The sequence below is a fragment of the Triturus cristatus genome, chromosome 6 (assembly GCF_964204655.1).
Source record: "Triturus cristatus chromosome 6, aTriCri1.1, whole genome shotgun sequence".
Classification (NCBI taxonomy): Eukaryota; Metazoa; Chordata; class Amphibia; order Caudata; family Salamandridae; genus Triturus; species Triturus cristatus.
The window spans coordinates 97,829,781-97,844,064 of record NC_140589.1 but is presented as its reverse complement, the minus strand read 5'-3'; the positions used below and the strand labels follow the sequence as shown (position 1 = coordinate 97,844,064).

General features: G+C 50.2%; 1 protein-coding gene across 1 annotated transcript in view; it reads left to right on the top strand.

Annotated features, from left to right (window-relative positions):
- Positions 1-14,284, top strand: part of LOC146813824 (calpain-1 catalytic subunit-like) — a 400,682-nt gene that overhangs the window by 373,042 nt on the left and 13,356 nt on the right. Inside the window, exons 18-19 of the mRNA XM_085610280.1 lie at positions 12,802-12,918; positions 13,167-13,225. Of these exons, the coding sequence (XP_085466406.1) occupies positions 12,802-12,918; positions 13,167-13,225 (176 nt within the window). The remainder of the gene's footprint in view (positions 1-12,801; positions 12,919-13,166; positions 13,226-14,284) is intronic.

Below are 14,284 nucleotides of genomic sequence, written 5' to 3'. Positions count from 1 at the left end.
AAGCCATGTCTTCCCTGGACCGGAAACAAGCATCCTGGGACCGGATTCGGGTTCATAACCCTCCTCAGCTAGGCTATCTTGAATCCAGTGGCAGAGTAATTTCATTTATTCCATTTGTAACGCGCTCGGCTACTCAAGAGTGTCCCGGCGCGAACCAGAAGGGGGGAGAGAGACAATCAGACAAAAAGGAATGTTTTAAGCTTTTTCTTAAAAACTGCGAGCTCCTGGGTAAGGCGAAGATCAGGAGGAAGGGCATTCCAGGCCCTACTGGCTCTGACCACCAAAGAACCACCTCCAATCCTCTGAAGTTTGTAGCGAGGGACGACAGCCAGACGGAGAGTCGACGAGCGCAAGACCCTTGCCGGAGCATAGAAGGCAAAGCGCCTTTGAAGGTAGACCGGGCCCTGCCCATGAAGAGCACGATGGGCCAGGACCAGCGATTTGAATTTGATCCTGGCCGCAATAGGCAACCAGTGTAGAGAGTGCAAGTGAGTAGTGACACTCGACCTAGATGAAATACCTAGGACTAGCCTAGCCGCCGTGTTCTGGACCACCTGCAGTTTCTTAACCATATAACCAGGTGATCCAGTAAACAAGGAATTGGCATAGTCTAGCCGGGAGAGAATCAGTGCACAGGTCACTGTTACTCTGGCTGCCTGCGGGATGAGCGGGAAAAAGTTCCTAAGTGTTTTAATAAGACCAAAGCAACAGCCGGCCGTTTTCTTGATATGAGTAGAAAACGAGAGGTTCTCCTCAAACCAAATGCCCAAGTTCTTAGTGGGCTGTCCTTCCGAGAACGGAGGAGGAAGCTCCTGAGGCCACAGCTGTTGACGAAAGTCAGTTGGAAAAGCGCCAAAGAGCAAGATTTCAGATTTCTGCTCATTACACTTAAGCTGAGCATCAGCCAGCCAAGCGAAGATGGAACGAAGGCACTGTTGGGCGGTCAGAACAGAACTGGAGGTCTTATCCCACGTAAAGAGTAGCTGGGTGTCATCAGCATAAGCCAGAACCTTGGCACCCAGATCTTCTGCTAGGTGAATCAATGGCGTGACATAAATATTAAAAAGCAAAGGGCTAAGTGCAGAGCCCTGCGGGACTCCCGTAGTGACCAGATGAGGGGAGGAATGAAACGGAGGGAGCCAGATCTGTTCGGCCCTTTCCTCAAGAAAAGACCTGAGCCAGCCCCACACGGCCCCAGAAACACCAATCTCAGTGAGACGGGTCATCAAAAGGTCGTGTGGGACCGTATCGAAGGCCGCCGAGAGGTCCAGTAGGATCAAGGCTGCTCTGCCCCCCGCATCCAGGCATGTTCGAACCGCCTCAACCACCTCAACTAGAACCGTCTCGGTGCAGTGGCCTATCCGGAACCCCGATTGTGCTTGATGTAAAATACCCTCCGCCTCCACAAAATCCGACAACTGTTTGTGCACCACCTTCTCACAAACCTTAGCAATAGCTGGCAGGAGGGAGATGGGGCGATAATTGGCCGGATTAAGCGGGTCCAAGGAAGGTTTCTTCAACAAAGGAAGAATCTTAGCCTGCTTCCAGACCTGAGGGACCGCCATAGACTGAAGGGAAAGGTTAATAATCAAATTGACCTCCAGATAGATACTATCGGCTGCCTCTGCTAAAAGTCTGGCCGGGCAAGCATCAGCTGGGGATCCCGATTTAAGCCCTTTAAGAATTTTCAGAGTTTCCAGAGGTGGGACCGAGGTGAAAGTAGACAATGAAGTAGAGGGAGTAATCAGGTCCTTCCGTGCGCCAGCCCGTGCGCCACTGTCAGGGGAAAAGGATGCCTGAATGGCCAGTATTTTATCTCTGAAGAACCCAGACAGAGTATTGCACCAATCAAAGGAAGAGGGTGTAGCACTCTTCTGGGCCAGTGGAGAGGTAAAGCCCTGGACTATGGCAAAGATTTCTTTGGAGTTATTCCTAGCCGCCTCAATGCGGACCGCATAGAACTGGCTTTTAGCCGCAAATATGGTGTCATAATAAGATCTTTGCATAGTTCGAAGTCTTGTTTTTGCCACAGGGCAGTAATTACTTTTCCGCCATGCCCGCTCCAAAATTTTACATTCATGTTTAAAAACTTTAAGAGCCGGGGTGAACCATGGTTTAGAAGGGGATGTTCTGGCCGGTCTGATTGGTCGACGGGAGGTAACTGAGATCACTGCTTTGGACAACCAATCCGTAAATCCAGACATACACTCTTCCAAGCCCCCGGACATTACCGGCCTGGTAGAATCTAAGGCATGCACAAAATCCTGGGGGTCAATTTTCCCCAGGACAGGCTTCGAGAAGCCAGGCACCCAGGCCTCTGTCCTGGAGACTGTCCAGGAGAAGTACGAAATATAGTGGTCCGACCATGTCAAAGGGAGAGGATCATCTACCATGATGGGAAAGCTGGAGCATATAGGATCCAATAGATGACCAGCCTGATGAGTTGGCAAGCGGACAAGCTGGACAAGTTGGGCCATAGCCAGGTGATCCAACATGTCCGTCACCTCCCTCTCATGAGGCATATCCAAATGAAAGTTCAGATCTCCCAGCACCAAGTAATGAGAGAACCTGACCGCCCTAGTAGTAAGGGCATCTCCCCAAGTTTGGAGAAAGGAGCCAGAGGGGCCCGGTGGCCGATAGATCAGGGAGGCCCCAAGAGTGAAGTGAGCTGATAGTCGGACACTAAAGTCCAGTGCCTCACAGCCGGCCCAGTCCTGGGAATCGCCCACAAAAAGATCCCAGCACTCTTTATAAATAACAGCAACACCTCCCCCTCTTGACCCTTTACGATCCACTCTCAGGATCTTATAGCTCATTGGGGTTGCCAACGCGACTATGGGGGCGGCGGAGGAATCAAGCCAGGTCTCAGTAAGAAACAGCATATCCAAGGCCCCATCCTCCAGCAGCCCATGAACTTCCGCATGATGTTGTTTTAATGAGCGGACATTAATAAGTGCAGCTGAAAGCTGCACCGAGTTAGCTCCCCTCTTAGGACAAGGGGTTATATTAGGGGGAGACGCACAGCCCCGCCCCAACTGGAAGCCACAAGACCTGCAGGATCCAAGAGGGATTGCTGTCACATCCCACAGATGTGGATGTCGACAGACTGCCACATCCAAGCCCCTAAGAGCGGTGCCAGAGTATACCACTCGGCCATCAATTACAGGAGAAAACAAAGATCGTGAAGCGGCCTTTCTGGCGCTGGTCGCTACCGGGGCACGGACGGGCGCAGACGGGCTTGCCTTAGGCGTGCCAGCGACGCGCATTAAATGCGTCCCGGTAAAGAACAACTAGCGCGCTGACCTGCGCCAGTGGCAAGATGGCGTCGCGAGGGAAGGAAACGCCCTCCAACCCTCGCTGGGAACAGCAGACAATAAGGTAAGAGAAAAGGAGTGTGCAAATAAGCAATACTGTTTTCTTTTTAAAATGCAGGTATGAGGAAATAGAATAGAATATAGCAGCAGGCAAGGAAATGTTAAAACTTGTCACGCAGTTAAAACATCACAACATAGGCAATAGCACACATTCGCAGTACGTGTCTCAGCCCAGGTAAACCCCTTCAGGCGCTGCGTGTCCGTGCGACGCGCATTAAATGCGTCCCGGTAAAGAACAACTAGCGCGCTGACCTGCGCCAGTGGCAAGATGGCGTCGCGAGGGAAGGAAACGCCCTCCAACCCTCGCCGGGAACAGCAGACAATGAGGTAAGAGAAAAGGAGTGTGCAAATAAGCAATACTGTTTTCTTTTAAAATGCGGGTATGAGAAAATAGAATAGAATATAGCAGCAGGCAAGGAAATGTTAAAACTTGTCACGCAGTTAAAACATCACAACATAGGCAATAGCACACATTCGCAGTACGTGTCTCAGCCCAGGTAAACCCCTTCAGGCGCTGCGTGTCCGTGCGACGCGCATTAAATGCGTCCCGGTAAAGAACAACTAGCGCGCTGACCTGCGCCAGTGGCAAGATGGCGTCGCGAGGGAAGGAAACGCCCTCCAACCCTCGCCGGGAACAGCAGACAATGAGGTAAGAGAAAAGGAGTGTGCAAATAAGCAATACTGTTTTCTTTTTAAAATGCGGGTATGAGGAAATAGAATAGAATATAGCAGCAGGCAAGGAAATGTTAAAACTTGTCACGCAGTTAAAACATCACAACATAGGCAATAGCACACATTCGCAGTACGTGTCTCAGCCCAGGTAAACCCCTTCAGGCGCTGCGCGTCCATGCGACGCGCTTTAAATGCGTCCCGGTAAAGAACAACTAGCGCGCTGACCTGCGCCAGTGGCAAGATGGCGTCGCGAGGGAAGGAAACGCCCTCCAACCCTCGCCGGGAACAGCAGACAATGAGGTAAGAGAAAAGGAGTGTGCAAATAAGCAATACTGTTTTCTTTTAAAATGCGGGTATGAGGAAATAGAATAGAATATAGCAGCAGGCAAGGAAATGTTAAAACTTGTCACGCAGTTAAAACATCACAACATAGGCAATAGCACACATTCGCAGTACGTGTCTCAGCCCAGGTAAACCCCTTCAGGCGCTGCGCGTCCGTGCGACGCGCATTAAATGCGTCCCGGTAAAGAACAACTAGCGCGCTGACCTGCGCCAGTGGCAAGATGGCGTCGCGAGGGAAGGACACGCCCTCCAACCCTCGCCGGGAACAGCAGACAATGAGGTAAGAGAAAAGGAGTGTGCAAATAAGCAATACTGTTTTCTTTTAAAATGCGGGTATGAGGAAATAGAATAGAATATAGCAGCAGGCAAGGAAATGTTAAAACTTGTCACGCAGTTAAAACATCACAACATAGGCAATAGCACACATTCGCAGTACGTGTCTCAGCCCAGGTAAACCCCTTCAGGCGCTGCGCATCCGTGCGACGCGCATTAAATGCGTCCCGGTAAAGAACAACTAGCGCGCTGACCTGCGCCAGTGGCAAGATGGCGTCGCGAGGGAAGGAATCGCGCTCCAACCCTCGCCGGGAACAGCAGACAATGAGGTAAGAGAAAAGGAGTGTGCAAATAAGCAATACTGTTTTCTTTTTAAAATGCGGGTATGAGGAAATAGAATAGAATATAGCAGCAGGCAAGGACATGTTAAAACTTGTCACGCAGTTAAAACATCACAATATAGGCAATAGCACACATTCGCAGTACGTGTCTCAGCCCAGGTAAACCCCTTCAGGCAAGGGCAAGGGACCCACGTCTGGGCATACCCTGCCAGCTCAGAGCGAACAAAGTGATACCAAAGGGGATGATGGACGGAGCGTTTCAACAAATCAAACACTCACCCCCAGTCAACTGATCTGGGTTTAATCCATCATCATTCTTTACCTCACTCCACCACCCCAGTTCAGACATGGCCATATGCAAATCAGTCTGACCCTGTGCCTCATGGGAACAGTCCAGCCCGAACTGCCAAGCCATGTCTTCCCTGGACCGGAAACAAGCTTCCTAGGACCGGTTTCTGGCATTTCAGCCGTCTTCAGCCAGGCTTGCTTGAATCCAGTGGCAAAGTAAGCAAGGGACTCACGTCTGAGCATACCCTGCCAACTTATGGCGAACAAAGCAATACCAAAGGAAATGATGGACGGAGTGTTGAACATTGCAAGCACTCACCCCCAGTCAACTGATCTGGGTTTAATCCATCATCATTCTTTAGCTCACTCTACCACCCCAGTTCAGACATGGCCATATGCAAATCAGTCTGACCCTGTGCCTCATGGGAACAGTCCAGCCCGAACTGCCAAGCCATGTCTTCCCGTGGGTCCCGTGCTCACTACGCCACTGGAGTCAAGCTATCCTGGCTGATGACGGCTGATAGCCAGAAACTGGTCCTAGGATGCTTGATTCCGGTCCAGGGAAGACATGGCTTGGCAGTTCGGGCTGGACTGTTCCTATGAGGCACAGGGTCAAGACTGATTTGCATATGGCCATGTCTGAACTGGGGTGGCGTAGTGGGCAAAAGAACAATGGATTTAACCCAGATCTCTTGACTGGGGGAGAATGTCTGCATTGTCAGCATTCCGTCCATCATTTGTTTGTTGTAACGCTTTTCGCCCTAAGTGGGATGGGTATGCCCAGACGTGGGTCCCGTGCTCACTACGCCACTGGAGTCAAGCTATCCTGGCTGATGACGGCTGATAGCCAGAAACCGGTCCTAGGATGCTTGATTCCGGTCCAGGGAAGACATGGCTTGGCAGTTCGGGCTGGACTGTTCCCATGAGGCACAGGGTCAAGACTGATTTGCATATGGCCATGTCTGAACTGGGGTGGCGTAGTGGGCAAAAGAACAATGGATTTAACCCAGATCTCTTGATTGGGGGAGAATGTCTGCATTGTCAGCATTCCGTCCATCATTTGTTTGTTGTAACGCTTTTCGCCCTAAGTGAGATGGATATGCCCAGACGAGGGTCCCGTGCTCACTACGCCACTGGAGTCAAGCTATCCTGGCTGATGACGGCTGATAGCCAGAAACCGGTCCTAGGATGCTTGATTCCGGTCCAGGGAAGACATGGCTTGGCAGTTCGGGCTGGACTGTTCCCATGAGGCACAGGGTCAAGACTGATTTGCATATGGCCATGTCTGAACTGGGGTGGCGTAGTGGGCAAAAGAACGATGGATTTAACCCAGATCTATTGACTGGGGGAGAATGTCTGCATTGTCAGCATTCCGTCCATCATTTGTTTGTTGTAACGATACTCTAATGCTTGACTGCACCGGCTGTTGCTTCCTGTTGCAGCGCCCGGCTATGTTTTACTCTGTTAATGCTCCATTTAATGCCCCGGGGTAAACTGTGCAGGTCCTGCTTCCCTATCCTAATGCCAGATACCTGAACATGGCCATATGTGTTACTTTTCACCTGCCTCCCTCTGAGGCTTGCAGTGCTCGGCCACCTTGCCACATGGCAAGGGGTAACTGGTTGGGCCCACGCACCCGGAAGGGATAATTCACACCTCTAAAGTTCCCCTTCCAAGTTTGGGTTCCCTGGGTGGGGGGTGTTCTGTCGCTCAACCTAATAGGGGGGTAGGAGTGGGAGGGTTCGGGTTCTGAGTCCAGGGTTCCGCTTTGGGTACCTGGTTTTTGGGGAACTGTTCTGTTGTCATTTTTGTACTGTTTTTAGCATGTTACTGCTTGCATCCATCTCATGCTGTTTCTATCCTCTTGGCGCTGGCCCTTTGGTCACGAACGCTATAACACCACCCCGCCCCCGCTGCTGCATGGCTGACACCACCTTTTTAACATGGAATATCAGGGGCCTGAATGACAGCCGGAAAGCACGCCTTATGCATGCATATCTCATCAGGCACAATGTGGACGTTTGCATCCTTCAGGAGACGCACCTCCTCCCCGCCACCTCACCTAGACTGCGCTCATGGCACTGGGGGGGATGCCTATACTGCTTTTTATTCTAATTACGCACGTGTCGTAGCTATCCTCTTCCGTAAGGGTCTCCCCTGGCGTGGCAGACCACTCTTTCATTGACGTGGTCGGACGCTACGTGATCCTAGCTGGTACCCTCTATAACCAACCACTGATACTTGTCACAATATATGGCCCCAATGTTGATGGCCCCAGCTTCTTTATTCGTGCCTGGCATATAATCTCCTCTCTGGGCCCCCACTCTATCATCTGGGGCAGCGACTTTAACATTGCGCCTACACTAGCCCTTAACCACTCGGGGGACCGTGTCCTGCACCCTCAGGCCACGGCCACACTGCACTCCATAACAACTGACAACTCTCTTGTAGACATCTGGCGCCACACACACCCTGAGGCGTGAAGGCACCTGCTCCTCCGGCTCGCACGGTACCTGGTCCCGCTTTGATCTGTGGTTTACCACTCACAATGTGGCCTCCTGGTCTGCCGCTGCGGACCATTTGGCTTGCACACTTTCGGATCATGGCCCAGTGCGTCTTCACTTGCTTTTCCCGCACACTCTTCGCTGCACGTTCTTGTGGCACCTGCCTCCGCACTTGCTTCGGGACTCCGTGTTTCGCGAGGAAATTTGAGGCGCCATTACGGAGTACTTTGACCGCAATACCGGCTCTGTCAAGTCACCCTTCCACGAGGAGGCCGACAGAGAGGTTGCTTTTCTTGGCAGGGAGGCACGTGCGACAGCCGCACGCCTCCTCCTATATTACTGCTCTAAGCGATGAGGCTGCTGGCAAGACCACCTCCCCGGACGACATTATAGCCAGGATCTCCGCATTTTATGGCCAACTATACACAGCAGGCGCGCCTCTGTCCTGGCAAGTCCTGGACCAGTACTTCGATTGGATTGAGCTCTTGCGGCTTGGCAATGGGCACCGCGAATATTTGGATGAGCCCTTCACTCCCGAAGAGATCGTCAAGGTTATAGCCGGCCTCCCGGGCGATAAAGCCCCCTGCAATGGCTTACCCTGCCATTTTATAAAGAGTACCGCCTCTTCTTGTTCCCCATATGGCAAAAATGTATGACGAATCCCTAGAATCCGGTGCATTTCCCCCTTCCCAAAGCTATGATCTCCCTTCTCCTCAAGCCGGACAAATCCCCCGAGTGCTGTGACTCCTACCACCCCTTATCATTAATTAATACTGATAAAATCAATGCAAAATTACTTGCCAACCGCCTTCTCCCCCTTATGACGTTAATTGCCTGCCCTGATCAATCAGGATTCATCCCTGGCCGAGCCACCTCGCACAATCTGCCACCCTCCTGGACGCTTCCAAGGCCTTTGACACGCTTGATTGGCCCTTTCTTTTCTATTTCATTCCCAGATTGGGTTTCAGCTCAGGCTTTGTTCAAAAGATTCAACTCCATTATACGCTCCCAACCTCACGCATCAGGACTAATGGGAAAATCACCAGCCCCATTCCAGTTACTAAGGGCACCAGGCATGGATGTCCCCTACCCCTTTTGTTATTTGCCATCGCGATGGAGCTGCTGGCGGCTTGCCTGCGTCAGCACCACACCAACCGGGGCATCGGGTTTTTGTCCCGCGCACTGGTGACCTCCATTTATGCTGACGATGTCACGATCTACATCCGTAACTCACAAGAGAACATGGCCCCCATGACAAGGTAGGTGATCCATTCGGCTGCCTCTTCGGGATTCAGGTAAACTGGAGCAAATCAGTCCTTTTTACCCTCACAGACGCTACTAAGCTGTTCCCAACTGAATATCTGTTCGGCTGGATGTCAGGTCCTATTAAGTACCTGGGCATCTGGCTGAGCAGGGACGTGGATGAGCTATGGAGGTCCAACTTCGGTAAGACCATGAACTGGCTTGAATCCAAAATACAGTCTTGGCACAAACTCCGCCTCTCACTCGCCGGGCATATTGCAATCGCGAAGATGCTTGTGCTCCCGAAATGTTTATACTTCTTAAATATCCCTATTCCACTCTCCTCACAATTCTTTAAAAAACACTGCTTTGGGCTGGACGCCAGCCTCGCATCGCTTACGAGCTCCTGATACTGACGCTGGCCTGCGGCAGAATGTGGGCACCTGACTTTCGGCTCTATGCAATGTGCGCCCAAGCTAGTTTTCTCCACTTCTGGATCCACCCAACACCTTTCCAGCCCCACATAGCGGTTGAGACAGATCTGGCCCCACCCTGGCCACTGCAGACCACGCTGTATCTACCGCACATGACCCTTGTGACGAGGTTGACACTGTGGAATGCGTGCGCTGGGCCTGGGACGAAGTTCGTAGGTTCACTTGCGCCAAAGTACTTTTTGCGTCCTCAATGCAACTCGCCAACAACCCCTCTTTCCCCCCCCACAGAAAAACGCAGGCATGGCTCGCTGGGCTGCAGACCTGGGTGTCCTCACCAATGCAGATCTCTACCCCAATAATAACTTCTTCACTATTCCTGCTCCACTTGACAAATTGCTCTATTACCAAATCAGGACCACATGTAAAAATATTCATCTGACATTCCCGCTTGCCCCTCAGTCTTGCGCCTCACTTGAATATGTTCACTCCTCCACTTCCCCGCGCAAGCTAGTTACAAGGCTGTATGTGCTCACCCTGGCAGACTCTTCAAGGGATACCGAGCGCGCTCATGCCGCGTGGGGCTCGGACCTAGACAATGGCGTTTCCCCCACGCAATGGCAGTACTGCTGTAGCCAAACCATGAGCTTCTCCCCAAATTACCGACTAAGGCTCATTCATTTCAAATACCTACACCAACTTTACCGCACGCCTGCCTCTCTCCACAAGATAGGGCTGCTTGATAGCGATAGATGCGAATGTTGTTCATCCCCCGGTGCCGACTTCATGCACCTGGCATGGCTGTGTCCCAAGCTCTCTAGGTTTTGGGTAAAGGTGTGCTCTGCAATTAGCGACATCACCTCGGAGCGTATTGTCCCCGACCCCCTCCTGTGCCTTTTGGGGTATGTCAAAGACATCTCGGATCCTGCAGTTAGAATTTCCACCAGAAAGAGTGTTACTGAGTGTAAATCACTTGTCCATTACGCCTACTCCGGGAGGTACAAGGGAAGCTCACATTTTCCAAAACATACATGAGTAGGCCACTCTATCTCGTCTATACGTAGCATTCTGGAACTTGTAGTCCTGAATTTCCTATTATAAAATTATAACCTTCCATCCCAAAATGAAAAAAATGAAAAACCTGAGTAGATGATGTTCTTATGCCCGGGATGCTTTAGAGCTCTGATGTGCCAGGCAGCTGGAACTTGGAGCAACTGTGAGGAACACTTCAGTCACATGCCCAGCTCCTACAGGAACACAATGTCCACAGTGTCCTGACCACTGGCGGGCCAGGTCTCGTGAGGAGGTGGTCCGAGGCTTCCCCTGGCTCTGCACTGAATTGGTGGTGCACCTGAAACGGCTGCTGGAATTATTAGCTGTTATATAACTATATCATTATTAATAACTAGATTATTAACATAAATGTATCACTTAAAAGACATTCTCTTTTTCTTTGTTTCTGTCTCTTTGTCTTTCTCTGCTAAGTTTTGAAACGCGATTGTTAATGTGGTTTTTGTCATTGGATTGGGAGGGAGGGTACCTTCCCTGGACGCCTGACCCCTGTTTGCACTGTGACATGTTTTCCGTCTTTTAACCTGTACAGGCAGGAGGCACCCGGTATGTGGGCGCTGGCCCTCAGCTGCGCTCCGTATCAATGCTGCCCACCTGTTTGAGTCATAAATAAGGCTGTTTTAAGGTCTCCTCACAGCGAGGATGCAGAGGGTGGTGGTGCAGTTGTTTCGTGCACAGCTAGGGGTGCCACCTAGGGTTGGATTGGGATCAAAAATAGGCCGAGCACCCTCCAAAAAAGTGGCCCACGTTTGTGCATTGCCCCTTTTTTGCAAAACACTGCTTCAGTGTTTTGAGTGGGAATGAAAAGAAGGACGGGGGTCTAAACCAGCCATGTTTCCTTAACTTCACTGAGACAAAACAATGCAAATGTGCCTGGACTCTTTGTGCAACGCTTAGTTCACACCGGCGAACCACACCTGACATGGTTGAAGCCACTTCTGCTCAGGCCCCCTCCCCTTGCTCAATCTGCAGGCACTAATGTGACCATAGCCAGCCCAAGTCAGCTTTTTGTATCAATGGATCGGTCCAGTGGGGGACTGGCAATGACACCTCTGGCCCCTTGGTGAAGGGGGGGGGCGACAGAGGTCCATCTGCCTCCTGTTACAGTCCTCTAGATAGGCTGCTCGGCCCCACCTTGGGCGGCTGGGCATCTGAACAGCACAGACAGATCCAAAATTGGCTACCAGGTTGCCCAAAAAATTGGCCCACAGCTGCAACTCAGATACCGGCCCATCACCAATTGTCCAAATGCCTGTGTTACCAATCCGACCCTGTTGCCACCTTTCTCAGAGAAAAATACCGGCCATTTGTTTACGTTTTAACAATCTGCAAAGCCCCAGATATGATTCTTAAGTACAGCTTTATGAGAAAACATCTGTATTCATTTTTAACATGGCCTTTCTTTGTTTACTTTAATTAACACTCAGGGGTCATGGAGGCAGCTGTCAAACACATTTTAAAGTGTTTCTTTTTATATTTATTGTATAAATGATCTACTAATAAGGGGAAAAATACCGGCCTTTGGTGATTTTTCTAATTATTGTACCAGCTGTGGCATTACAATGTGAGTCATGCCGCTATAAATACAGCCAGGTGGCTACCTATGGACAGCAGAGGGGAAAGTGCCAGGGACCATTCGCGAGTGCCTTTCGACCCCACACTTCTCCATGGTTAATAAGCTGTTTAAAGACACTGATTGGGATGGGCACCTTCCACACTGCGCGGCTCCAATCACTGGCCCTGCGAGGCGTAAGCGGCAAGCTGAGATCCAATCAGGCACACTCCAGGGCGTACCCGGGGGCAGATTTACAAGCCCCTTGCGCCACTTTTGCGTCACTTTTAACATGGGAAAAGAGACGCAAAAGTGGCTCAAGGGGCTTGTAAATCTGCCCCCAGTATATTAGCTGCATGTGGCCGCACAGGATGGGAACAAGAGTACAGGGTAGGAAATTGCTATTTGTTGGTGAGAAATGCGCTGTGAGCTCAAAGGCTGATTTCTGGCAGAGTTCTGGGCGCTCACAGTGAGGCGAAGAATTTCCTGAATGTGTTAGTCTAACCTGTGATGTGTGGCACTTGAGGTGGCCGCCTGTCACGTGCAGATCCAAGGCGATACCCAAGTGTGCTTGATGAACCCCGTGTTTTCCTGATGATCTCATGACAGTGCTTGTGGAACAAGAGCCCACTGGACGGGTTGATTGAACCACACGGTGCTGAGGTTCCAGCTGATACAGAGATTAACCTACCTTCCTTTGGTGTTTTCCAGGGTTCAAGCTGAATAAAAAAATCATGCAGGTTCTGATACCTCGTTACTCCGACACCGCACTGGGGGTCGACTTCGATAACTTTGTCTGCTGCCTGGTCAAGCTGGAGGCCATGTTCAGTGAGTAACCTTGGGCATCGAAGGACACTCTTTGTTCTGTTAACTCCCTTCTGACCTCTTTGTTGATGAGTCCTCTTCTCACACTCTGCTTCTTTATTGTAATTCTTCATGCTTGAGGTCCCTCTGGCCTTCTGTGCTCATATGGCTGGCAAAAGTCTTGGCTGCTCTGTCATTCTGCACAGCACAACATGTGTCAGGCTCTTGACCTGCTCTTACAACAAAACTAATTGTTCCCTTGTTTACTTTAGGGCTCTTCAATTCGAAGGCCAAAGACGACAGTGTAATTTCCGCCATCGGCCTGGCAGAGGTGAGCTGCTTGGAGCACCCACATCTATTTCCATTTTTTAAAAAGAGCATAGGTGCCTAACCACAGTAGGAAGAAAGGGTTGTGCATGACCGTGCCTTTGAGTGGAACTGTTTTCTGCCAAATGTCCAGGTATGTCCAATGTATGTCAAGGAAGGGTAGGACCATGCCAGATTTTCAGGATATCCACATATCATGAATTGACATACATTGAGTAAAAATGCACATACGAGTTGAATCTTCTGCACATTCACAGTAGATGAGGCTACAAACGGAGCCCTTTCATAAGCACTGCTTAGAATATACATACATGAAGAAGTCTGCGTACATACAGGAATAAGGTGCTGTTTAAGCATATCGTAGGACTGCAATAGGATCGCGTAGATCATGAGTGCCCAGAGTCTGTCCAAGAGCACCAGATCCTTGCCAGATATTCATAAAAGCAGGAGTGTGCAAACAGCAATTCCATTTTTACTCTATATATATTTCTTATGAGAATTTCCTGAAAATATGGCATGGTTCGGGATATTCTAGACTTATGAGCAACAAGAAACTGACTCAAACGTAAAGGATATCAGGCTCCTGTTCCTACGCATTGACAAAGTGTGACTTCTAGGCATCACTTACAGGCAGGGTAACTAGAATTATGTTGTAATAGAAAACCACATTATACGACAGGGTTGACCAAATGACAATTAGTTACTTACCTGTAACTGTAGTTCTCTAGTATTGGTATCTTTCATAGATTCAAATGCTTGAATCATTCCCTGTCGTAGAAGTGGGAGTACTACGGTACAATTACAAAGCAATGTGTATTTCTACAATAGACTATAATAACAATGAACCATAGGTTTAATAGCCTATCTATGGGGCATATCAGCAACACCTGGCGATAATTATCGCTCAGCGCTCTTAGCGTGAGGATAATTATCGCCAGGTAACGTGGAGTTTTATCGCTGAGATAGCGTGCTATTAGCAACGCTTATCTCCTCAGCGATAAAAATCCTCACGCTAACTGCCTAACGTGAGATTATCGCTGGAAACCCAGCGATAATCTCACGC